The sequence below is a fragment of the Mixophyes fleayi genome, chromosome 9, assembly GCF_038048845.1.
Source record: "Mixophyes fleayi isolate aMixFle1 chromosome 9, aMixFle1.hap1, whole genome shotgun sequence".
In the NCBI taxonomy this organism is placed as follows: Eukaryota; Metazoa; Chordata; class Amphibia; order Anura; family Limnodynastidae; genus Mixophyes; species Mixophyes fleayi.
In genome coordinates, this window is record NC_134410.1 from 108,772,068 (window position 1) to 108,799,904 (window position 27,837).

At 41.7% G+C, this 27,837-nt stretch overlaps 2 protein-coding genes across 2 annotated transcripts in view; one reads left to right on the top strand and one right to left on the bottom strand.

The window, feature by feature from the left end:
- The first annotated feature begins 253 nt into the window (after positions 1–253).
- Positions 254–23,056, top strand: LOC142100924 (caveolin-3-like). Its single transcript, XM_075184838.1, has 2 exons — positions 254–461; positions 22,460–23,056. Exons 1-2 carry the CDS (start codon positions 342–344, stop codon positions 22,799–22,801), a joined length of 462 nt encoding a protein of 153 aa, XP_075040939.1. The 5' UTR covers positions 254–341; the 3' UTR covers positions 22,802–23,056.
- Positions 22,955–27,837, bottom strand: part of ARHGAP4 (Rho GTPase activating protein 4) — a 96,567-nt gene continuing 91,684 nt past the window's right edge. Inside the window, 1 exon segment of the mRNA XM_075184840.1 lies at positions 22,955–27,592. Within this exon segment, the coding sequence (XP_075040941.1) occupies positions 27,380–27,592 (213 nt within the window). The 3' untranslated portion in view covers positions 22,955–27,379.

Genomic DNA, 27,837 nt, shown 5'->3' on the forward strand with positions numbered 1-27,837 from the left:
GGACAAAAACCAGCTACAACAGCAGGTGTCCTGAGCTGGAAGAGTCCTTGGCTGCTTCTTAAAAGAGCGATAAAGAAATGTATGCCTATAAATCAAAGATTCAAAACCATCCCCAGTCCTTCCAGTAAATATCAGTTTTAATTTATAGCAGAAAAAAAAAACTACCTCCAAGTGGTACATGGTACAGCTTCCTCCAAGTGGTATATGGGCAAGGATGAGTTAAGGTGGGAGAGGGCGGTCCTTCTCTATATCACCAGCTCTCTAGTCAGTTTCACATAGGGGCAGAAGCTGTAGGACACTGTCTTAGTAACAAGTGGGTAAGAAAGACCAACTCAGAGAACATGGCCCAAATCCAGCAACCAGAACCTGCGAAGGAGAGCAAATCCCACACAGAGACGATCACCAAAGAGATTGACCTGGTTCAGAGGGACCCCAAGAATATTAATCAAGAGGTGGTGCAGGTAAGAGGGGGGTGACATGCTTGAATGTGATGTTTGTAAGTGATTTACTTAGTTGACTATGTATGTACCAAAGATGTATTAATTCTATGTTGTTACCATTCGCTAAAGTTATACAGGCCATGAGAAAGAACTATATTGACTTGTATATATTTTGGGCAGCACTGTGGCTTAGTGGTTAGCACTTCTACCTCACAGCACTGGGGTCATGAGTTCAATTCCTAACCATGGCCTTATCTGTGTGGAGGTTATATGCTCTCCCCATGTTTGCCTGGGTTAGGGAATTTAGATTGTAAGCTCTATTGGGGCACGGACTGATGTGAGTTCTCTGTGGACTTAGTGGTGCTATATAAATAATGATGATTATGTTGTAGATTCAATAGCATCAGGTTTGTAATATACTTTTCAATGGCATTCTTAGATTTATGTCACACTCTACATATATATGTAAGTTAAACACTGGCAACTACTGTACAGAAATCAACCGTCTGCATCCACATAGAGTTGTGTGTCCAATACCAACATACATATAGTGTTAAGTTTCCTGCTGGAAATCTTTAGCTTGAACTAGGTACTCTTACTAGAACTCTGGACAACACTGTCTTAGTGGAATTGGTGGGAATATTATTTTGTAACAATTTTATTATGTTTTATACCTAAAAAGGTGTCACAGGAAGCCCTGATTTTGTATTTAAAAATGATTGCCCCCCGTGCAATCATTTTGTGCTACGTGTGTGGGTGACAAATGACTGAAAATAATTGTATCTGGTAGACCAAATCATTCAGAAAAGTAATTGACTAACTTGGAAAACTTTCACTGACCAACTTTCATACTTTATTATGTTTATATTGAAATTGTTTTGTGTCTGTTTTTAAATTCAGTGGTGAATGGTCAAATAATTAATAATATGTTTTTATGCTTACCCTGTGTGTTCAACGGTGATGAAAGTAATACATGAGTGAGGACTCCCGGAATGTCTAAGGGACTCACATATTCTCCAGGGAGCGTAGACCATCCTGCCCACTTCCTAGCGAAGTGGGTGGGAGGGGGACCTCAATAATGTGATATTGGGGGCCGCAAATTGTGTCATTTTGGCCCCCTCCCCCCGCAGAACGATGGCGTGATTGTGGCAGGAGGCAGGAACAAAATAACATTATTCGATGGACCACACCCCAAATCTCCCAGAAGGGAGGGTCAGAAAGTTGGTAAGTATGTTTTATTTATGTATAATATCCTATAAGTAAGTAGTTGTAGGAACCAAGTTACTGTAAAAATTGCAGATGTCCAATAACATGCCTGCCAATAATCCAGAACTTTGCACGACTGTCCTGATTTTAGGGGGTAAAAAAATTGTCTGGGCTTGCACATTCGGGTGTGAGGCCTTACCAAGTGAAGGCAGGGTTTGGGCTGACCACGGTGTGGTTTCTGCAAACCAGGGTGTGGTTTGGGCTGGTCATTTCTCTTGATTTTGGGTCCAGAGATGTTGAGAAGAATGCAGTAAGCAAGAGCTTAAAAATAAATGCCAAAGTATCTGGCCTTTAAGAATGTTATGTTCTACAAATTAGATAAGTATACATCTGCCGAGGGATGGCTTAGATGGCTGCAGATGCCCAAAAAGATGAGTTAATTGAAATTCTACAAGTTTGGTATCAGTATAAATGTTCACCTTGTGGGTTGTGTAGGTGCATTTCTCCTAGTACCACTTTGGTCTGCCACCTGGGTCCTAGCTCAGTCTTGTCTCAGTTCCTCATAGGTAATTCAGCAAACAGGGGCCCTCACATACATGTTTGATGACAGTGAAGTTATGTAGTGCAGCTGCAGCAAGTGTAATGAGTGTAATGAGCACCTTACCATCTCTCTTTGGTGAAAATAAGCAAGGTCTCATGGTTGCCCTCTGTATTGTGTGATGGTGACAAGGTTGCCCTCTGTATTGCATGGTGATAACAAGGTTGCCATCTGTATTGTAAGACAGTGACAAGGTTGACCTAAGTATTGTGTGGTGGTCACAAAGTTGCCTTCTGTATTGTGTGCTGTTGACAAGTTTGCCCTTTGTATTAGGTGGTGGTGACAAGGGTGCTATGTATTGTGTGGTGGTGACAAGGGTGCTCTGTATTGTGTCACTGTCACAAGGGTGCTCTGTATTGTGTGGCGGTCACAAGGGTGCTGTGTATTGTATGGTGGTCACAAGGGTGCTGTGTGGTCTTCTGTTGCTCTAGCACATCCACATCAAGGTTGGATGTGCTGTGCATTCAGAGATGCTCTTCTGCATACCATCCATGGTTATTTGAGTTACTGTCGCCTTCCTGTCAACTTGAACCAAACTGGCCATTCTCTTCTGACATCTCTCATTAACAAGGCGTGTTCACCCACAGAACTGCCGCTCTGGTTTTGTGCACCATTGCATTGTCTGTAAACTCTTGAGACTGTTCTGTGAAAATTTTTAAGAGATCAGCAGTTTCTGAGGTACTGAAACAACCCATATGGCACCAACAATCATTCTACAGTAAAAGTCACTTAGATCACATTTCTTCTACATTCTGGTGTTTGGTTAAACTACAATTGTAATTTTTGACCATGTCTGTCAGGGAAGGGCTGGCAAATTTTAGCCCGGAGGGCAAGACTCGAATCTTTAAGGAAAAAAAAAAAGCAGGTGGTCCAGTGACCCAGCCCAAGGTAGCCCACTATGGGACTGACTCGGGGAGCAGATGCTCCCTAGCCCAGTCAGTGCCTGATGTCTGCATGCTTTTTATGCTGCAAAATTGGCTGATTAGTTATTTGCAGTAACTAACAGGTGTTCAATAAAGTGGACAGTAAATGTTTATATATCACGATCAATATAGGTACATACAATAGACAGTGCATTTATATAGATTAATACATAGATTCAAGTTTTATTTTACTTGTTATTTTTCTTATGTTTTCAGCACCCTGTACTTTTTTCAGTGTTAAAAACATGAAAAATAGCATTTTTCATGTATGTTTCTGTTAAAGCTTTTCATAAATAAATATAATCAACCATTGTTTGTATTTTTGTCTTCAATGTTCAATAAAATAACATACCTTTACCTCTCAAGTGTCCCGATTCCATCAGGATAGTCCTGATTTTAGGGGAGTGTCCTGATCAGCCAGGAGCTTGGTCCGGCATGAGGGACAGCTGGGACGTATTTACACTTTACATACATGCTGTGTGAATTAATTAGTGGTGCACTCTTTATATAAGGGAAGATGGGAGGGAGATGTAGGTGGCTGGAGGGAAGTGCAAGCTTTGCCCTCCATGGTGCTGGCCACGCCCACACACACCTGGCCACACCCACACATCACTGGCCACAACTCCGGTGGGACGGTGCTTCTCACAATAGGCCCTTTATCATTTTTAGCCCCAGGCCCATGTGACCCTTAATCTGGATTTGCATCTGTTGATGAATGCTGGTTTAGGTCAGTTCGGCTCTAGCAGACAAAACACTGCAGGATACATCCAATACATATGAAGAATATCTAGTCACACACAGATTAATGTCACCTGTTACAGTTATTAATGATAAGTTAACTTGTGCATGATACTCATGCATTCTAGTCAAATCAAGCTACTTAAGGTCTTAAAAAGGTTCTTGTCATGCATTTGGGCCTAGCCCAGGCCTCCTCAGGGGAAGAGCGTTACTTCCCGACGCAAGCGCCCTTTTTAATGTGTGTTCATGAGGTAAAATTACCTCACGAAAATGAGTTTGAGCCCTCAACTCGTAAATTTAGCCTTTACTACCCCTCCCACGGGGGGAAGGGGGGATGATGGAAGTTAACTGACTTCACTATTCTAATTTTTTTGTCAAATAATGTCAGTATACCAAATTTCAGGTCAATTGGATGAGCCCTTTCTGAGAAAATAGTTTTTTCCACACACACACACATACACACTAACACACACCGCTAGGCTTTTACTTTTATATATTAGATAATGCTAAGAATTTAGTAGGTCAGTGTATAACTCCGCCCAGCAGATGGCACTGCAGCTTGGTTTTTTTTTTCCACACACAGACTAACACACGCTGCTAGGCTTTTATGTTATAAATATCAAAATAAATAAAAAAAATAATAATTATTTTCTCTCCATAAAATTTATTTATTAGGATGTTATTAATGTCTACTGTACATAAAATGCATTTTTACAGCTGCTCCTGATTGGAAACACATATTCTAGCATGCATACACAGATGTCATCACTGGTAATCGGCACTTACACCAGACCTGTAGCTGGTGCAAGAGATACAACAGAAAAACACGTACCTGAGAGATGCCCAAAGCTTGAATCGGAGGCTGCTGATTTTACTGTACATTGACTCCATGCATACGCCCATTTCCCTCCCCCATCCACCCCTGAAATTGTAGTCTGTAGTAGGGTCCTTTGCGCTCAAAGATGAATTGAAGGTTGCTGCACTCTGGCGTATGGTTTGTTTCTGGGCATGTGCAGAACGTTTTTACGCAAAATACGCCACATATTGGCATTAACATTCCTTATTGAATCAGGACCTTTGTGTCTATCTTATAGAGTAATATCTGAAATTCATCACACAGTAAGGTATTTTCAGGTTTGTATCTAGCTTAGTTAGAACTTCATTGTACCTTACTTAAATACTTGTCTATCTTACTATCTGCCCCAAGTGTCCTCACGCTGCTACAAACTGCCCCCAGCCGCGATTTGTCTGTTGGAGAGGTGAGCCAAACCAAAATCATCATCATCACTCCACATATCACTAGAGCAACATCTAAGGTAATAACAGAATGCTGTCTGGGGGAACATAAACCAGGACTTCAGTATCTCTGTTAGTAGAGCACATGGGTACTAGTCCAGTGACCCAGCACAGTATCTTTAGGAGTTAGGACTTTTCTACATGTCACCAAACATGAGCAATATCCTAAGTACTAAAATGATACCTGTCTGCAGATTCAAACTTTGGACTCTACCATCACTGGCAGTGGCTTGCTGGGCCAGTTCATGTATTTCTCTAAATGTCACAAACCAGCCTGGTGCAACATTCATGGTAGTAAGAGAGAACACACCTAGGGATTCAAGTAACAAGTTCCACCATCACAGACAAATGAGTACCTGGTTTCTAGTCATCTCTATTATAGCCAGGTGAGTACTGGGCTTCTAGACAACTAAGCTAACTTTTGTCGTCAGTGTTTCTGGATATTTTTCTCAATGTCATCAACCAGCCTAGTGCAACATTCAAGTGCCTAAAAATGAAACCTGCCTTAGGACTCAGACCAAGAACTCTTCCATTGCTGTCAGTAGAGCACCAAGCTACTAGTCCACCAAACCTGCTTGTTTGTTATGTTAGTGCAGAGACTTTTCTCAATGGCATCAGAGAGTGCAAAATCCAAGATACTAAAAGGAAGTTTACCTGCAAAATCAAACCAGAGCCTCTACTACTGCCTGTGTATTCAAACCTGGACAGAATTACCTTACTCCTTTCTGCTACTCAACTAGTAGCTCTCCAATCCCCAGCAGAGATATGGCTGTCTTAGGCACAGTTCACTGAGTTAAATATGGAGAACAAGGGTGCCCTAATTATACAGGACCAGCCGTTATAATGAGAGACAAATTCAACACCTTGAACTCTTTGTTATCCTGCTGAAAGAGGCCACTGCCATTAGGGAATACTGTTGCCTTGATGGGTTGTGATTGGTTTGCAACAATGTTTAGATGGTGTTATGTCTGTATTATTGCTACTAATGAATATTGTCCGATACGATCAAAGTGGTTCCAAAGCACAAAAAAGATTTAATAATATTACGCAGCATATTACAATAAGAATGTTACAAAGTATAAAATGTATAACAAAATACAGGAAAATATAACCAAATACATTGCGCAAGCAGCAGTTGGCACCAACTCAACCTTCAATCAGAACGCTCTCGGGACCAAAGCCAAAGCTCAACAATTTATAGACTGTACAGTTGTAAAAGTATTGTCATCACAGTGATATAAAGTTACAGCTGTAAGGTCTTCATTCATAGGTCAAAGGTTCTTGTACTCTCAGGTACTGGATGTGGCATTGGTGAATTCCTCTGGTCATTGTTCCTCAATCTGCCAGGTGTCCTTTCCTCAGGCTCCCGCCTCTAGATTTGTATAAACCGGTTTTTATGATCCCTTACTGGTTATTTGATGTATGAAACAGTGATATTATTTATAACTAGGGTTGTCAAGGTGCGAACACTACATAAGTAACACCGGAAACTTTCTCATGAAATTGCGAGCAGATTGATACCAAACTCGATGCCAGAAACATTATTTAGCTCTTTCGCCACATTATATTTTATATGAAAAAGATTGTAAAATACATTAAACACATTTAAATGTTATGATAAACATTACATTGCATACGATTTGCATCGCAATTGATTATAGTGTACAGAAATTATTAATTTACCTCCTTCATCCAATTATTTATCTTTAACATTGTTGTGTGTCAAAAGTAACCTCCACATAAATGCCAGCACCCAAGTTTCCCCAGCAGAAGATTGCCCAGAGAATCACACTCCCTCCGCCAGTTTGCCTTCTTCCCATAGTGCATCCTGGTACCATCTCTTCCCCAGGTAAATGGCGCACACGCACCTGGCCATCCACATGATGCAAAAGAAAATGTGATTCATCAGAGCAGGCCACCTTCTTCTATTGCTCCATGGTCCGGTTCTGGCGCTCACGTGCCAGTTGTAGGTACTTTCAGCTGCGTGACAAGGGTCGGCATGGGCACTCTGACCGGTGTGCTGCTCCACAGCCCATACGCAGCAAGCTGTGATGCACTGTGTGTTCTGACTCCTTTCTATCATAGCCAGCATTGACTTTTTCAGCACTTTGGGGTATATTTACTAAACTGCGAGTTTGAAAAAGTGGAGATGTTGCCTATAGCAACCAATCAGATTCTAGCTGTCATTTAGTAGAGTGCAATAAATAAATGACAGCTAGAATCTGATTGGTTGCTATAGGCAACATCTCCACTATTTCAAACACGCAGTTTAGTAAATCTAGCCCTTAGTGTTTCGCCTTTGTTTTTTGGGTTTTAGTGTTTCGTCTTTGTTTTTTGGGTTTTAGTGTTTCGGCTTTGTTTTTTGTTTTTTTTTTATTTAAAACTGGAGGAGGGAAGAAGGGGAACGTTTTGGGAGAGGTGTTCAGATACAGTATGAGACAATATTTTAAAAGTTTTTCTAACAAAAATATTTGAAGTATATAACGGCATGTCCTAAAAGAGCTGTAAAACATCTAAATAAAATGAGGTAGCTTACGTGTCAGGAAGGATCCTATTTTATACGATCATGAGGAAGACCCGGAAGCGGGTCAAAGACATAGTTGCAAGACATATACTCATATATAAATAACTCTTAGGAGTTACGGTTATGTCATTGTGTGAGTGGAGGATAATTTATGCCGCACAGTCATGTAAGGGTGAGTGCTCTCTGCTAATAATAGCCACAGTGTGGCTAGGAGTAAGTGTGAGTGTGATCTCAGTTCATTTAGTCAAATAGAATTTTCCTTTAAAATAAACACAGCTGAAGGTCTGTGCTGCACAGAATATGAGAAATGTAAGTGTCTCTGCTGCTCATAGGAACAATAGACAATCACATAATACGTAGTCTACAGAGCTCAAGGTATATAACCACTACAAGATATCATTCACATGTATGAGTAAATGTATCTCTCAATTTTTAAATCAGTTGAAACAGATCATATATGAAATGTGGATTAAAATCATTGATCATGAAGGAATAAGACCAATGTGTCCTTAAGGAGGAAGTCCAACTAAAGTCCTTATTGTAGGCAGGTGGGGCTCCAAATCAACAATGTTACTCAGATGTATTCCTCCAGTCTTAGGGGCACATTTATCATTTAACGTTGAAATAGAGAAATGGTTATCAACAGTCACCATTCTGTTGAATGGTGACTGCTCCCAAAAAGGAAGAGGAGTGCAAAGCAGCAGATATCCATGATATCTGCTGCGATGCCCCCTTAATAAATTTGCGGAGGACACTGTGGGACCTTAATTATCCGTTAAAAGCACTATCGTGCTTTATTAAATATGCCCCTTAGGTGCCAAGTTGTAAGTTCCATATAATTCCTGTGTGGAAATACCAGCAAAAATGTTACACCTACCTTCAATAAACTATCTCGCAAGCCTACCTGTGTCTCCAACTACTGCTTTTTTACTCTCCTCCCTTTTGCTTCCAAACTACTTGAGAGGCTTTTGTCAGGTCTCTAGGACTTATGTTTGTAAATATTCGGTTGTTGGTTTCCAGTAGCAGGAAAACACAGGAAGAGACTTTAGTGAGAAGAGGTACTATACCTTTCAATACAGAGAGTGAGTCTCATGTAGCAACAAGTCCAGCGATCCAGAGCCAGACAAGGTAGTTGTCCGTGAGCCAGGGGTCACAACCAGTGAAGAATTCATCCAATAGCCAGAGGTCAAATTTAGAGTGGGCAGTCATCTGAGAGCCAAGGGACAGACAGAGTAAGGCAGTCAGGTGACAACAGGATACAGAGTGCTGGTTTAAGGAGAGAAGCTCAATAAACTGGTAGTGTATTATTCCCAGGAAGCTGCTTATATAGGCATGAACATATGGATAAAGCCTCAAATGCTGGCAACTAATTACTAGCAGCAGGTCATTAGTCCGTGCTCTGATGCAGGTTTACACAGAAGTGATGAAAAGGATGCAGCAGCTTATTAACTGAGCCGTTGTTTCACTGAACCGAGTCCAGCAGAGTTGTCAGGTAATAGGAGAATCCCTGTGTTTGTGGCTGTGGGCAGCATGGTGACATAGTGGTTAGCACATCTGCCTTACAGCACTGGGGTCATGAGTTCAATTCCCGAACATGGCCTTATCTGTGAGGAGTTTGTATGTATGTTCTCCCTGTGTTTGTGTGGGTTTCCTCCGGGTGCTACGGTTTTCCTCCCACACTCCAAAAACATACTGGCAGGTAAATTGGCTGCTATCAAATTGACCCTAGTGTGTCTGTCTGTGTGTCTCTCTCTCTGTGTATGTTAGGGAATTTAGACTGTAAGCTTCAATGTGGCAGGGACTGATGTGTGTGGCTTCTCTGTACAGCGCTGCGGAATTAGTGGCGCTATATAAATAAATGGTGATGATGATGATGATGATGTGGATCAGCATCACTATGTTGGCAAAGAGGCGCTAACCCAAATAGAAACCCCAGCGTGCAGACAGTGAAGATGTCAGAGCATATGAAACTTGTGGACCAACCGCAGGGTAAGTCCAGGACTGAATAAGTACGAGACCTGACAGCTTCTATCCTCTCATTTGATCCTCAGCCCTCTGTAGTTGAGCTTTCACTATCTACTGTCCACTGAGACTGTTCTCACTAAAGTGACCAATGATTTGCTCACAGCTAAGTCGATGGATCACTTCTCCATACTCATCTTCCTTGACCTCTCTGTTGATTTTGATCCAGTTGACCACCCTCTTCTCCTACACACTTTCACTGCCTTTACCTTTGTGGCATTGTATTCTTCTGGATCACCTCCTAACTTTCTCAATGCTCTTTCAGGTGTCTCCAATTCTGGCACATCCTCCCCTCCACTCACACTATTTGTCACGGCTTAAGACTCCTCAAGGCTCTGCTCATGGTCCTCTGCTTTTCTCTCCTTATAGTTTATCTCTTGGTGAACTAATATGTTCCTTCAACTTCTAATACCACCTCTAGGTAGAAGACACACAAATCTATGTCTCCTCTCTGACCTCTCTCCTTCTGGGGAAAAAAAACAAATTTTTATATGTGGGCACAATAATGAGAGGAAGGAGAGCCCCAATCTGCCCACTGTCTGATAGCTTTATCAATCACTCACATGGGCAGGACTTTAAACCAGATCTCACTATAACTATATAGGAAGATGTATAAAGCTGTATTCATAGTACGCTGTATTTTGTGATGGTTATATTTTTATAAATATTGTAAAGCAGTTTTTATTTTTAAAAGGGCAGGAAACCCCAGCTGCATTGAGATTGGCCACGGGATTCAGAGAGGAAAGTGGGGCAAATATACACTAAGGGCTGTGTTTAAATAAATGTGACTTAATTAGATGTGAACATATACGCAAATATGTCTATCAAGAGGAGTATATTTTGAATTAGGGCTGACAACATGATAAGCAATGACTATGATTAGCTAATTGTGTATTAATCCCTCCAGTTTATAATATTAGTATTTACATTGAACATACCCTTATTGTACCTGCCCTATGCTTGCAAGCTCTTTGCCTCCCTCGATTCGCCTCTATAAGTGTAAGGAGTCGTGTACACAGAATGTGATTTACACGGCATACAGAGTTTTTTTTGTGCGCACGTGTACTAGTGAAATTCATCTTTAATTCGACACAAATGGACGTCACCTGACTCTACACAAGACCCTAAGTTTGTTGAACCATTTTGCTTATCTTTATTATGATTGGTCTATTCAAAATTTACCATTGGCTCAATAGGTCAAACTGGCAATCGTCCTATGAATACAGAACACGTTAGAACCAGCCCGTTTATCTCAGGCAATCCTAATTGTGTGTTCTAAACCAGTTACGCTATTCATCAATAAAAAGGTTCAGCAAAATCTGACAAAGTTAATCAAGATGTAATGTTAAACTAAGTAATTTCACAAAACAAGTTACCTGCAGGTCATAAACAGGGCTGGATTACCAATGAGCAAGATCCGGCTTCAGCCCCGGTCCTCTCCACAGAAATAGGACCAGGCCAACCATTAGGGGGAAAAAATCTTTTTTGTATGGGTATCTGGTACAGGAAAGTGGGTGGGGGGATAGCAACAAGCAGCAAATCGCAAGGATGTCTGTTGCTGTGGGGTGCGGGCTGCACCTACAGAGATCGGTTGTAATTTGTGCTGTACCAACTTCCACCCAGTCCCAGAAGGAGGTCTACGCCTCTCATCACAAAAGATAGGAACAATTTATTTTTAACACTGGATATGTGACAACAGGCCCAATAGGGGATATTTGAAAACAGGTCAAATGTGTGATAATAGGGAATATGTGAAAATATAATATGCATGTGTGAATGGCCCGTGCGTATTAGCATAGGGATCAGTTCCTTTTCTTACAACAAAATTACCAACTTTGTCAACGGAGATTATACCCTGGTGCCACTGACAGGTAACTGTGTTTGACAATTTGTATTTTGAAGTCTGCTCAGATCTATGAACACTTGAAGGAAGAATAGTTATATATGCCAAATCTTATATATTTCTCTTTTGGCCATTTGAGATGTTAGACTTTATGAAAATGACCAACAGCTGATAATCACTTTCTCATCCATTAACTGCACAGTTTGTTTTGTGAATAAAAATCATATTATGTTCTCTGTATTGGGTGGAGGACTCATGTCTGCCCTCTGTATTGTGTGATGGGGACAACGTTGCTCTCTGTATTGTGTGATGGTGACAAGGTTGCCCTCTGTATTGTGTTGCGGTCACAAGGGTGCTGCTGCTGTAGCACATCCATATAAAGGTTGGATGTGCTGTGCATTCAGAGATGCTCTTCTGCATATCACCCATGGTTAATTGAGTTACTGTCGTCTTCCTGTCCGCTTGAACCAGGCTGACCATTTGGGTTGGGTAAGCTTTAACAGTGCGCAAAATTCCGACACAGAGGAGTCCTCCACTTAAAATCCAAATGTGTGAAAAAACAATTTAAATATAAGCAGACTTACCTCCATACCGACGCTGTAGATCTCCGCTCGCAGCAGGATGCTGACCGCAAGTTATTCCGACTAGTCAGGTGTCCGTCACTAGACTTTCACGTCATTGCGACCTCTTCCACTTAACTTAATTTAAAGTGGCAATGTCAGGACCCCGCAGGTTAAGTGCTTAAACACTGAACCCGACATTGCCGCTTTAAATTAAAAGTGATAGATGCCGCAATAAGTTTTCAGCACCCTGTATTTTGTTCAGTTAAAAACCTGCAAATTTGCATTTTTTTCATGAATGTTTCTTTTAAAGCATTTTATAAATAAAAATAACCATTGTTTGTATTTTTGTCTTTAATGGTCAATAAAATAACATACCTTTACCTCTCAACTGTCCCGAATCCATCAGGATAGTCTTGATTTTAGGGGACTATCCTGATTAGCCAGGAGCTTGTCCCGGCATGAGGGACAACTGGAACGTATTTCCATTTCCATCTTCCATACTACCACATCTAAATGTCCTCTTCGACCACTGGGTACTGGTGTGTAATGTAGATTGGTGTGGCGGGAGTTATAGTTTATGTGGGTGCTGGGAAGGGGGGGGGTAATGTTATATGAGCACTAGGAGGGGGGACTAGTGTTTGTTTGTGGATTAATGTTGTGTGGAGGCTGAAAGGTTAAGGTTATGTGGGGGCCGGCGTGTAGTAATGTTAATGTGAATGCTATTTGATGTCAGGGCTGAAAATAGACCTATTTATTAAATATGAATGTTATTTAATGTCAGGGCTGCGTGAGCGATAGTCTTATATATTAAATGTGAATGCTATTAATTTGATGCCAAGGAGAAACTGAGCTTGAGACATCAGCAGCACGGTTGTCAAAGCTGCAAGAACAGATAGGAGATAGCAGCTGTCTCTGCCTACTATCCAGATTCTGATAGACCAGTCTTGATTTTTGGGGGACTGTCCCGAACTGTCAGGACAGGTATGTCTTGCTTCATGCTGCTCCACACTTACAGCCGATTACCAACATGAAGGAGTAGTCAGCAGCTTCACAGGTAAGAAGCTTCCTTTATGTCCGTGGCCGGCGCCCAGTGTGGGTATGCCATGGGGACATTGAAAACACTGACAGAATGAGATTATGTCACTCATTACCTGGCCTATTTATGAGAAAGAGGCGATAAGGATGTCAGTGCAACTTATCAAATAAATGTCTTGCTCAGCTGCCTCGGATAATATTGGCCTGTATTGGTAAGGGTTAGCTAACTGTTACCCTGAGCTAGTCTGCCAATATGCGCATGCTTGATCCAGCTAAGTGGCTCGCACTTGCCTGGTGGAAAAAATAACCCATATTTGGGCTTTCAGTTCCACTCAAAAAAGTTACAAATTTTTAAAACACTGACAACTCACTAAACCTTGGTATTCTAGTAGACCTCCTTAGATCGCCTAGTGGTAGCACCTGGAGAGTTTTTGATTCTTTACTAAGGCTACAGCCATATTCGCCATAATCACAGTGGCTTATGCAGAATATTAACAGCCAGGGCTGCCAAGAGTAATTCAGAGCCCGGGTACAACAACTTCATGGGGCCCCCCTTATAGTTGAGCATGTACAAAAAGTTTGCGCCGGCACAAAAGTGGTAGTGGGTGTGTTCATACAATTGGGGGCGTGACTATGCATCATTGGGGCGTGGCTAGCAGGTGAATATGGATGGTATTATATGGTTGGTGTTATATGGATGGTGTTATATGGATGGTGTTATATGGCTGGTGTTATATGGATGGTGTTATATGGATGGTGTTATATGGATGGTGTTATATGGATGGTGTTATATGGATGGTGTTATATGGCTGGTGTTATATGGATGGTGCTATATGGATGGTGTTATATGGATGGTGTTATATGGCTGGTGTTATATGGATGGTGTTATATGGCTGGTGTTATATGAATGGTGCTAAATGGATGGTGTTATATGGATGCTCTTATATGGCTGGTGTTATATGGATGCTCTTATATGGCTGGTGTTATATGGCTGGTGTTATATTGCTGGTGCTATATGGATGGTGTTATATGGATGGTATTATATGGCTGGTGTTATATGGCTGGTGTTATGTGGATGGTGTTATGTGGATGGTGTTATGTGGCTGTTTGGAGGAGAAGATCTGAATTTGCCTTGTTGTAGTGATAGCCAATAGAAAAGTTGCTGGCATGGAAGGGCACCCCGGTAAGCGTGATGCCCTCCTTCCCTGTTTACCAGGCTTTCCTGATAGGAAATACAAGACTTTTGTCCATGACATTCTACTTTGTGGCAGAGTATTTAAAGGCAGCATGTTTCTTTTGTAACCCCAGCTAAATATTCAAGAAAGTAACCGGAGTCACTTGATCAAGGACTATTGCTAGGGTGTGATTAAAATGTGGGACTGTATGCATTACTTGTGCTTCTTTTAATATATTGATATGTATGTACATCCTTTCCCTCAACCCACCCCCATAACTCTAGCAGTTGGAGATTTATTCTTGTGATCCTCAGTTGTAAACCACGATCCACCAGCGCAAATTGCATCGCCCTACACTGGCCCATGTGAACTAATTGGTCACCTGATCAAAGACATTGGTGTACAGATAGTTAGAGTAGATAACAATCAGGCTAGTAAAGTGATGGTTAACCTGTTACACTCCACGTGTTTGTGAAACTACAAGTCCCAGCATGCTTTGCCAGCTATCAGCTAGTTATCTACTGGCAAAGCATGCTGGGGCTTGTAGTTTCACAACACCTGGAGTGTCACAGGTTAGCCAACACTGGGCTAGTATAACAAATTGCATCACTGAGCAAGAGAAATTAATTGTAGATACTTTCCTCACTTTTCTGCTATACTCTTTGAAACATCATTCTTTTCAGATGTGTCCCCATCATTGGCTGCTGAATTCTTCAGTGATTATTACTGGGCTGTTTAGAATCCAGAGGAATCCTTTGCTCAGATTATCTGCTGACAACACTTCAGTCTATGGTTGAACCCCCCCAAACAATATCATGGGCAGTTTAAGTGAGTCCAATTTGTTCCAATCCTGCATCCTGAAGCACCTTGGAATGTGTTCATTCCCAGTTTAACACAGGAACACATGCTGTCATTAATCCCAGGATTGTCATCACTTCCCTAATAGAACTATTTCCCTTCTTTCTTTCATCTGGAAGAAGAAAGTTTTGTCAATGAGGGGAATACATCTGTGTCAGCAACATTGACTTCTTCTCTGTCTCCAGCAGAATTCCACAAAATAATTTTGTTTCCAAGTTGATTTACAATCAGTAAACCATCCCATGAATCCATGTGGTTCTTCTCATCTGATGCCTTTAAATGAATGAAATCATCCAGATAAAGGATGAATAGGATTTGTGTTTCCTCAGATGGGCTGCTCTCTGTCATAATCTTCATGAAGATCCTTGGTGTGGTTGAAATCCCAAGTGACCGCACATGTACTGACAACTGCATATGTATCAGAGCAAAAACCCAGGGGCTCTTGTGTTCTCAAGACTTTTTTTAGGTATGGCCGATTGGGACATGATAGTAACTGTCCTGCAAATTTAAATTGACAAGAACTACAACTTTATTCATCAAATTTACTTTTGAGGCAACTGTCTCCATCTTTAATTTCTTGTACTTCATATAGATATTTAGGGACTTCAAGTTATATGAAACTTTTGGCTTTTTTTTATAAAAAATAACTCTGTACCATACTTGCCTACTTTTGCAGGCAGCTTTCCGGGAGGGGGTCCATCGAGGGGGGCGTGGGCACGCGCGGTGCACTGTTAGGCTCTGCCCCTGTCAATCTCAGGCAATTTTAGCCAATCGCAGCAGGGGGCGGGGACACGTTTAGCCCCACCCCCACCATCTTCAACAACGCCGAAATCTGGATCCGGGATTTTTGCCTGCTCTCTCGGGAGTCCGGGAGAACTCGTAAAAATTCGGGAGTCTCCCGGACATTCCGGGAGAGTAGGCAACTAAGCTCTGTACTGATGGTGGCACTTGGGTTAGGACCTGCTGCATCATCAGCTCTTCATTTGTCTTCACACTTTCAGACTGGACTAGCTAATTTTCCATCTCCAAAATGTACCCTTGTCTGATTATCTGTATAACTCATTGGTTCAATTACATATTCTGCTCTGAGGCACGATCTGTTTGAGGAGAGGAAATTTCACAAGTCGAGAGGAAATTTCGCAGTCAAGATATGGAATTCAATGCCAGGGAAGGTTGTGATGGCAGATTCAATAGATATGTTTAAGAAAAGGTTAGACCAATTGTTTGCGGGAAAGTGTATCCAGGGATACGACCGTTAATTAAAATGAAGGATAGTAGTGGATATAGGGTAAAAATAGGACTGCAATATTGGGTCTGGGGGGATTTTCACAATTGAAACAGATTGGCGGTTGCTTACTCTGGATCAATTTCAAATATAAGTGCAGGATCGCAGGAGATCCAAAATAGGTTGAGCTTGATGGACTGGTGTCTTTTTTCAACTTCATCAACTATGTTACTATGTTATTATGTGTGAGGGCACCATTTAAGGTTGGGGGAACAGTTATGTTAGTATGTTTGCTCTGGGTTCTAAAATACCATGATAGTTGTGCACATTCCACTTTCCATATACAAATACTCTGGGACTCTGTAAAACATGTGGGAATACCTCCTAATGTTTAGAATTATTAATTCTGAACATGGCCACGCCTCCTTTGAGATGGACACATTAATGGGCGTGTCCAAATCACAATGGGCATGGCCTCGTTCCCGGGCAAATATCTAGTGCTTCGGAAATGTTAGGCCACCCCCAACCTACCTAAAACTTACCCGGAAAGACTAAAAGATTTTAATATGTACAGTTTTGACCAGAGAAGAGAAAGGGGGGACAAGATAGAAACTTTCAAATATATAAAGGGTTTAACAAGGTACAGGAGGGAAACATTCTACAAAGGAAGAGAAGTATTAGAACACGAGGACATGTACTGACGCTGGAGGGAAGTAGGTTCAGAGTAAATGTGAGGAAAAACTACTTCACAGTAAGGGCAGTGGATAAGTGGAATAGCCTCCCATCAGAGGTGGTAGAGGCTAATACAGCAGAGCAATTTAAACATGCTTGGGATAGACATAAGGATATCCTTATAAAGAATAAAGGATCAGATAGGGTTTTAGGTTACCATAGGTTAAAAAATGAGCAGACTAGATGGGCCAAGTGGTTCTTATCTGCCATCAATTTCTATGTTTCTATTGTGCCCCTGGCATCAAGAAAAGTTCTATCCTGGTTCTCATCCTACCTCTCTAATCGCTCTTTCACTGTTAATTTCTCTGGAGCCACCTCTGCTCCGCTTCCCCTATCAGTTGGAGTACCACAAGGCTCGGTGCTAGGTCCTCTGCTGTTCTGTATCTATACCGCTTCTCTTGGAAATCTAATAAGTTCCTTTGGCTTTCAGTATCATCTCTATGCGGATGATACCCAAATCTATCTATCCTCTCCTGATATCTCGACATCTGTGTTGTCCCGTGTAACTGACTGTCTTTCTGCCATATCATCTTGGATGTCCTCTCGTCAACTCAAACTTAATCTTTCTAAAACAGAGTTAATAATATTCCCAACCACCAACAAGAGCATACCTGACATTTCTATCTCTGCTGATAACATGACCATAAATCCTCCTCCCACAAGCTCGCTGCCTAGGTGTAATCCTTGATTCACGCCTATCCTTTGTTCCCCACATTGACTCTATATCTAAATCATGTTACATACATCTAAAGAACATTTCCAGAATCCGCACATATCTCACACAAGACACTGCTAAAACCTTAATTCATGCACTTATCTCCCGCATTGACTATTGCAATTCCCTCCTTACTGGTTTTCCCAAAAACAGACTCAAACCCCTAAAATCTATTTTGCATGCTTCGGCAAGACTGATTTTCCTTGCAAATAGCTATTCCTCTGTTGAATCACTCTGTATGTCTCTACACTGGCTGCCTGTCTTCTACCGAATCCAATATAAAATACTTTTACTAACCTACAAGGCCATCAACAAAGCTGCACCAACATACATCTCCTCTCTTGTCTCAAAATATCTCCCAACTCGGCAACTCCGTTCTGCAAAAGATCTGCGTCTCTCATCCACCCTCATTACATCCTCCCATTCCCGGTTACAGGACTTTTTTCGGGCTGCACCCAGTCTATGGAACTCTCTCCCTCGCACAATAAGACTCTCCTCTGGTCTACAAACTTTCAAGCGTTCTCTGAAAACCTACCTATTCAGACAAGCTTATAATATTCCTCAACCACCCTCTTAACCTCACTACCTTTAGCCTGTTACACAATTTCACAGAAGACAACTACCCCCGGACCAACATTGTTGTGTGACAGGATCATTTAGCTTATGAGCCACCTTACCTTTGCAGTCTGGCTGGGCCAAGATGCAAAATGTATACTTAACCTCATGTGTCAATCTCCCATTGTCCCATAGATTGTAAGCTTGCGAGCAGGGCCTTCTCACCTCTTTGTCTGTTTTACCCAGTTTGTTTATTACGTTTGTCCCCAATTGTAAAGCGCTACGGAATATGTTGGCGCTATATAAATAAATGATGATGATGATGATGATACCAATTGTTTTGATAGAGAAAAACATATTAGGTATTAGCTATTAGGTTTGACCTGTATAATACAGCAGGCATAAGCTACCTTCTCATGTATGTATAGCCCACAAAACCAAATAATATAGGCACAAGCAATGAAAAAAGCACTTCAGAGGTGAATCTGCCATCAGCCAGTCAGAAGCGGCTATTTAGTTTTTATTTTCCGCAACCCTCATGCACACGCAAGTGGTACAGCTACTGACTGGTATGTCTGTGTCTTTGTGCGGACCTACCTCAATCTCAGTTACACGAACACGCTTCTCCAAACACAAGGAGGCGCAAGTGTCAGATGCCACCAATCAGCACACAGATGTATGTGTACACTTTTTATGCACAATACAAATGTATGTATTTTTGCACTAAACATACGCCCAAGTCAGCGTGATTCTCCAATGAGTCTATTCTAGGGGCTGGACCATGGTTACACTCACTGTTGGGCAACAGCTTTCAGTCTCCACTTCAAAATTAGGCAGAGATCAGTGTTAATTTAATGCTGCAGACAGGGAGGGCTGCAATCCCAGGCTGGCTGCTGTCACACATAGCAGAAGAGGTTCGACAGCTGGAGCCTCAGCCCACATCCACCTCCGCTCAGTGACAAATATACAGAGGGAATTAATGGAATCCTCGTAAATCCCAGCAGTGATCGCCCTTATAAGTGCATCTAGCAGCTACACTAAATTATCCCTTCAATGTAAGAGCCTGTACAAGCAACAGGACGTATAACAACACCTGTGCTCCCCATCCTGTGAATACTTCATACCTTGATATTCTCCTTGTTTATTGTTGATGTGACCTTGATATACTGCAGCTTCTGAAGGCATGTTAAATATGAAGTCTGTTCACCTGTTTTAAGCAAACCCCTTGAATTGGGTAACTGTAATTGCATATCTGTGTTCACTTCCGAATTAAGAACCATTACTATCATCATCATCATCACCATTTATTTATATAGCGCTACTAATTCCGCAGAGCTGTACAGAGAACTCGCTCACATCCCTGCCCCATTGGAGCTTACAGTTTAAATTCCCGAACACACACAGAGACAGACAGACAGAGAGAGAGGGAGAGAGAGACTAGGGTCAATTTTGAAAGCAGCCAATTTACCTACTAGTTTTTTTTTTGGAGTGTGGGAGGAAACCGGAGCACCCGAAGGAACCCCACGCAAACACAGGGAGAACATACAAACTCCACACAGATACAGCCATGATCGGGAATTGAACTCATGACCCCAGTGCTGTGAGACAGAAGTGCTAACCACTGAGCCACCGTGCTGCCCAATCCTAAAGCTACAGCCTATGGTGGGTCTAAACTGGTAATTGGGACCGGTACGATTGGTCTAAATGGCTGAATCAAATTGGATTAAATAAGTTGTCCCCTCCCTTCTATTATTAATAAATTAATTTGTATAATAATCAATTAACATTAGATTGCGTCACCCACATGGAGCTAACCTTGCTGCTGTCATCTGTAGGGTGTGATTTACACCAGATACCTGGTTCTGTCCAGTTAATCTTGTCCGGTCGGGTGTTGTATTGTTGTGGAATATAGCAGGTGTGATGACTGTACACGATAGTGTTTACCATATTTTAATGTGCTTGTGCTGATCTTTGACATTTGTGTTATAAATAGCATAAGGTGTTTTTAGTGGGTCACACGTGGCTGAACTGTGTTGGGGAGTAGATATTCATAGGGTGTTAGTGGATAACTTGGGGGTATTATACAAAAGGCAAAAAATGCACAGGATAAAACCTGCTTTAGCACATTTGGGTGACATGCATCTACCTTGATTTTTTTAACCCCAAATGCTCAAAGAGAAGAACGAGCAGGTTGAGGACAAGTCTTACTGGAGATGACCACCTTTTCTGTGTCTTTTTCCCAGAATACATTAGGTGGGCTATCGTTCCCTATCACCCACCCATAATTTTACCCCCACCAATGCAACATTTCTGCATTGGAGCCTTGAGGTTTCCCATTCTTCTTGGTTGGAAGACCCAATCCTGGAAGGCTACAGACAAACCAACACCACACCGCATCACCTTTATAGCTTCACCAAATTTGAATGCTGAATATCAGTTGTGTGTAAGCTTCCTATTTTAAGGAGACTAATTGTATGTTTAATTCCAAAACAAAATGTTGTGTGTTTGCCCTTTTAAAATGCAGTTCTTGTTGAATGGCAGATTTTTGGCCCCAAAATATTGTTGTACTTAGATGAGCTTCCACAGAATGGTTCATACTGCCAGATATAGTGCCAAGCCTATCCTTAAAGACTTTTTTTGGCCACCAATTTTACTATAGGCAGACATAGATGATATTTTGGACTTGAATAAATAAAGAATGTAAAAGCTGATACGTGCCGTATTTTGCGTAAAATAGCATTTTGCTTTGTAAAATAGCACTTTGGCGTATGGTCCATACGCCAGTGAACACACCAACGTCCAAGTCATCGAGCGCAAAGGATCTTTACTACAGAATACGATTTCATGAGTGGAACAGGGAGGGGAATAGGCATAAACACATAGTCCTTGTACAGTAAGGGCGTACCAAGCTCGAGCGCACGCAACATCAGATTTAAGCTTTTCGCACCTCTAAGGTACATGTTTTTCTGTCGGATGACTTGCACCAGCCACAGGTCTGATGTAAGTGCTGATTACAAGTGATGACAGCTGTGTATGCACGCTGGAACATGTGTTTGCAATCAAGAGCTGTAAAAATGCATTTTATGTACATTTATAACATCCTAATTTATGTATTTAATGGGGGGGGATGAAAATATTTATTTTATGTTTTGTCATTCATGATTTTATTAATAACAGGTGATATTAATTGCTTTTTTTTGGTCTGTGTGTTCTTTTGAGACTTGATATTCCATATATGTTATGGACATATCCTGCAGTGTATTGTCTGTTTGACCAGAGTGGCCCTAGACCTGTATTCATCAACAGACATGCTCGAATACAAAACAAAACCCACACATTATGTTCGTATTGCGTTCCTTGGTGAATTAGACCCTTTGGAGCGTATTCAATTGTCAGCGTTAACGCTGCAAAACGAGCGCTCGAAAAATATTATCGTTTATACGGTAATATTGCGCGCGAGAACCGTTAATACGGTAGTTTACTCGCGGAATTTCAGCTCGCCGCTCCCTGAGCGGCGAGCTGAAATTCCGCGAGTAATTACCGTATTAACGGTAAGATTTTTAGAGCGCTCGTTTGCTAGCGTTAACGCTAACAATTGAATACGCCCTAGAGTTTTCATCTTGGGTTATGATTTGTGATTAACTTTTTTTCAATGCCGTTTTATAATAGAAGCCCTATCAGCGTAATAATGTTACCACTTAGCCTCACGTGGCCCATCTGCAGCTGGGCACCAGGGCATGAAGGTGCACAGTTGGCTCTCCAGGTTGGGATGACCACCGCTCTACCAGTTTTATACAAGAAGGTGGGGATCACACCTGCAAAACAGCAGAACTCATTTGACAGTGTTTACCACAGCCGCACACTAAAAGTCAGATTGGTTAACCAATTGTGCACTTTCACCCTTAGGTATCCAGCCGACCACAGGCTTCTTGTTGTTATATATACACATTTCCATATGTTATATGCACTACAGTAAAATGGTCTTATTCAGTCTATTTTATGTCTTTGCAGGTGGATTTTGAGGATGTAATTGCCGAGCCAGACAGCATTCACAGCTTTGACGGGGTGTGGAAAACAAGTAGTACCACCTTCACCGTCACCAAATATTGGTGTTACCGGGTGCTTTCTGCCATCCTTGGCCTCCCGCTGGCACTCCTGTGGGGCTTCCTCTTTGCTTGCCTATCATTCTGTCACATCTGGGCCGTAGTCCCCTGCGTCAAGAGCTACCTGATGGAGGTTCATTGCCTGGGCCAATTCTATGCCGTTTGTGTCCGTACCTTCTGTGACCCGATCTTTGAGGCCATGGGGAAAGCTCTCAGTGGAATTCGTGTGGCACTCAGAAAAGAAGTCTGAAGTACCAAAGACCAAAACTATGACACCAGAGGAACCAGCAACTCATTGTGGTGCAATGCATTGTGGGTCCCTCTGGGAACTAAACATTTGCAAATCCAGGAAGCAGAATGGATCAACTTCTTACACCAAGCCAAAGAACAATACAAAACAATAGAGGGTATAAATACCGTATTTTATTTGCATTTCTCCATATTCACAAACAGCTGTATTGTGTTGAGAACTGTAGTAGGGATATAGAATACAAGGCTTCTGTCATATTGTCTTATGTTTCAATAGCCACAGAAATTCCACGATCTCTGTGGGGCAGTTCTTTCAAAACTCCCCATCTGCCTGCATACTTAGACTGAAACTATTCTCCCCAATTTGAATGTCATAGTAACCGTGATCATTAGAAGGAAAGACAAATTATAGTGTACGGCTCTTCTCATTTGTTACACACAGATAGGATTACACAAAGAGGGGTAGCAATAAGGCACACCAAGCAGGGGATTATGGGTATCCTGGTGGGCCGGTAACCCAACTTGCTTTGTTACAAGTTCTGTCGGGATAAAGCAACGACATGGGGTAACGACACTGCAAAGAGAGGGCGGAGATTACGGACATACAGCAAAAAGACTAATCACAAGCCGGGGATCCAAGCAAAACCACAAGAGCTGACAAACTAATAAACGTGTGAGGCCAAAAGTACACTCGGCTGTCTTTTGTGCCGTTAATATGGGGGAAATCTTTTAAACCATAAGCTTCCTACCTGATCTGAATATCTCATTCCTGAAACAATTGGTAACAATAAAAAAATGGTTTGTGTGTTTCATATATTTTGTTTTGCTAGATATGTAGCAGTAAACTTTTGCTGGTAAGTATACATTATATACTTCTAGCTTTACATAATCTGAAAATGTTAATGACAGTTATTTGTCACCAATAAAAGCGGATTCCACCTCCGTATAATTAATTTATTGGTTTGTATATGTTTTCTTGCAACTTTTATGAAATACTTTGTCTTTTAGCTGCCTTTTGTGCTTTTTGTTATGTGTTTATATCATCAGCCGACCATTGTTTGTTTGTGTTGTCCTTTGATACAAGATAGCTCTGCTGAGTTATTCGCATTAGATATGACTATATCCAAACAGCAGACTTGTGTTACTCCATTGGCAACCAAACAAACAAGTCTAACTAATGCCATAGATCCATTGCCAAAAGCCACACAATACATCTAGAATAAAAAAAATAAAAAAAGCACACAAAAAAACCAAACACAATGTATTTTGCTAAAGTTGCATGTGCAAACCAATAAATTTAAGAAAACCCCTTTAAGTTGTTTGGGACATACATGACATAGTATTTTTAGCCAGCTAGTGTCACTGGTCGGTCCAGCACTTCCACTGCCAGTTACACTGCAGCACACAGAACACTGAAGAGAGAATAGCACAGGTATTAGGAATCAACTTCCTTTATGGAAAGCAGATTATTGTGTGCAGAAGATTTGGCCCTGTTGGAGCTGCTTTTCTAAGCTCATCAGAAATAACCATGATTAGGTATGTGTGTATTGCAATGGCAACAGCACATCAATGTGGCTTGGGTTATCCATGGAACATATTAAGGGTCATTTACGAAAGTACAAAAGAGCAGAGTAAATGATCTCTTGTGATGTCACGCGCCTACTTTTGGCACAAAAGCACCCAACTTTACAGGTAAGCACATGGAATAACGGGCCAAGACGGTGGTGTCTGTGGATCTGCTCCACTGGGCGGGAGGAGTTCATTATCATCATTTATTTATATAGCACCACTAATTCCGCAGCGCTGTACAAAGAACTCATTCACATCAGTCCCTGCCCCATTGGAGCTTACAGTCTAAAGCTGGGTACACACTACAGAAATTTCAACCAACTTTTTATGCCGAGCGATTTTACATGCGACCGATGGTCCGATCGCTCGGTCCATGGACACACTAGCCTTGTTTAGGACGATAAAGGGAAGAGCGGACGTCCCTTTAGCGACTTTTTACAGCCATGTTGTCGTGAGCAATGACTGTAATTTCATACTCACTGTTGTGGATCGGTCGGAAGTTTATACACACTACATAGCGGAAATGAGATTGGAACGAAAATATTAAACGGTACGACCAACCAAATGAGGCGACAATCGTCCATTTGGGCAGACTTTCGACCATCGTGTCACTGCACACACTGACCCAACTTTTGAACGAGCGGTCTAATGTCGGCTGATTTAGCCGATTATTGGATGAAAACTGTGTAGTGTGTACCCAGCTTAAGTTCCCTAACATACACACACAGACTAGGGTCAATTTGTTAGCAGTCAATTAACCTACCAGTATGTTTTTGGAGTGTGGGAGGAAACCGGAGCACCCGGAGGAAACCCACGCAAACATGGGGAGAACATACAAACTCCTCACAGATAAGGTCATGGTCGGGAATTGAACTCATGACCCCAGTGCTGTGAGGCAGAAGTGCTAACCAATGAGCCACCGTGCTGCCCCAAGTTAGGTGAATTTCCTTGGTAAGTATGGCTAAGCTGCTCAAGTGCAGCTAATTTGCCACTTAGGTGGACAAATGAGATTTAATATGATGAGATGCGGTTACTTAATGAGCTGGCGGGGGTGAAGAAGGTGCATTTAGGGAAGGGTTCTCCCTTTTTATAGGAAGTAGCAAAGACTTCTCCTCCCTGCAAAAGTACTTGAATTGTCCAACCGGCCAGAGGTGCTGAAAACCAAATCATCCTATACTTTTAATGGGACATATTTTGTATCTTCCAGTTGAATTTTTGCGGGTAAGCGCATACTTCCCTACTCTCCCAAAATTTCTGGGAGGCTGCCGAGTTTCGGGGAGTCCTCCAGGAGGAGTAGGCCCGGAGGAGGCAAGGCTTAATGACACAATTCTTGACATCAGGCTCTACCTCCCATTGTATAATGCCATGAATCTCGACATTACATAGTGGGGGGGGGGGGGGGGGGGGGGCACGGGGATGTCACTATATCCCCTCATGTACTTGCCACCTGACCTCCTCTATGGGACCTCCCAGAATGGAGGCTCTAAAAGTTGGCAAATATGGGGAAGCGCATTTCTAGGTGAATTCCAGCTAATATAATAACATTTTCAATTACATGAATTAAAGACAGTCCTGATGTCTCCCCACTCATATGATTAATGCAAGACATACATAATGGGATAAAAACTGGGGATAATAAAGGAGAATGTAATGAAGGAAATGGTCCATATATGGAACTAGGTTGGACTGTTTTAACAGTTTCCACCTTGCACATTCTCCAGGGTATCTGCAAACTCACAAACGTAGGTTCATCCTCATTTTACAGTATTTTCGGAACATCAGCGTGCAACTTGACATTCAATTGGTAGATTAGTAGGGCTTAGTTGTGCAAATGCAAAAACAGTGCAGACCTGCACTTTTATAGTACGTAAATGACCCTTATTGTGCTAAAGATAAATTACAGCCAATATCACAATTGTGATCACTTCCAAAGCAGATCAAATGTGTACAATATATATATATATATATATATATATATATATATATATATATATATATATATATATTAACTATATTACCTAGGAAATTGCAATGTATTTAATGTATTTCTTAATGTTCATTGAGATATGAATTCAGACCTTCATGTTATATCCAACCGACTTTACACAACAAGAGTTGTCAAAGTAGCATTCTAGATGTTACAAGACCATATACTGCAGTCGGAGGATAATTTAATATGGTGTATTTAGCACCACCAAGTGGCCCATCTTATAATCTCCTGCAAGATATATCCTGTTCTTTGACTTCTGTCCTACATACAGTGCATTTTTATTCAAGCAAAAACAATTATGAGAACAGCATACACTCCTAGTGGGTGTAGGATCAACAGGTCTCTATGTCTCCCGGAAAATGAAAAGCTGTTTCGAATGTACTTAAAAGTTTCTCTTCTCCCCAATACAAATTTGCCTGTGCTGCAAGTGAGTGAAAGGTGTCTAGTTACTTCCCATGTGTCACATATTGCATTATATGCTGGCTGACTGTATGATCACTGTAAAAGATCGGGGATCTTCAGTGCTGTAATAGGCTGTGCTTTTTCAGATGGACACCCTGCTGGTTTCATTCTGCATTGAAAGTGTAGCTGAAGAGGAGTCTGGTCCCATTACCTATAGACGTAAACACCAGTAGGTTAAAAATGAATGTTGTGGACTTGATTAGGTGCCATTGCTGCTTGTGGTAGACGTCAAAGTCTGTTCCCTTTACTCCCATATTGGCTGGACAGATGCCCGTGCTGGTTCTTTTGAGGAGAAGGGAGAGAGGTCCAACATAGCTTCACACAACTGTGCTTTCGTTTATGATGGTAACAAACACATAACACATAGTAACAAATGCAGTGCGGGAGAGCTTGTAGGGTAAATGTTTTATACTTCATTCCTCAATTGTCAAAGACTCCTGCCCAATGGTACATGGTGCCCAAGGCTGAGTGGACCTTAATGACAGGAAGGAGTTGAACGTGACAACCAAGAACTTGCTTATGTTCTTCTTGACCCCAGTTGTAGACGTTGTTATCAACTCATCTTCGGACCCCAAAAACGGCTCTTCCGTGTGACCCCTTTTTCACGGCTGGGCTCCCTCGAACAGGCTCGCAAGCGCTTGGTGCAGTGGGTTTAGTCTCAGGTGGCTTTCCCGTTTTAGTTGCATCTCCCAGGTCATCCAGTCCAACCTGCCTCAGAACCGCTTTGCCCAGCAGCTCTTTGAAAACGCTGTCCATGTTTTTCGTCACATTCTGTAATGAGGGAGAAAGAGGATATAGGGCATAAAGACCTTTGTACCTCATAGGGCCCCCCAACACCATCCTGTTAGGTGTAAATTATATTACAAGTCACAAAAGAGTCTCTTTACCATATATTTATATAGGGGAGTAGTGACTGCTTTTATCCCCATGATCTACATTAGAAGGTATTTCATTCCAAGGGTAAATGTGTCAAGCTGAGAGGGTTTGAAAAACCAATTAGATTCTAGCAATTATTT

Bases quoted from the DNA above. Each gene is read 5' to 3' on its own strand.
- LOC142100924 (XM_075184838.1), top strand. From the start codon at position 342: ATGGCCCAAATCCAGCAACCAGAACCTGCGAAGGAGAGCAAATCCCAC. The intron at 462-22,459 runs GTAAGAGGGGGG...ATGTCTTTGCAG, and splicing joins TTAATCAAGAGGTGGTGCAG to GTGGATTTTGAGGATGTAAT.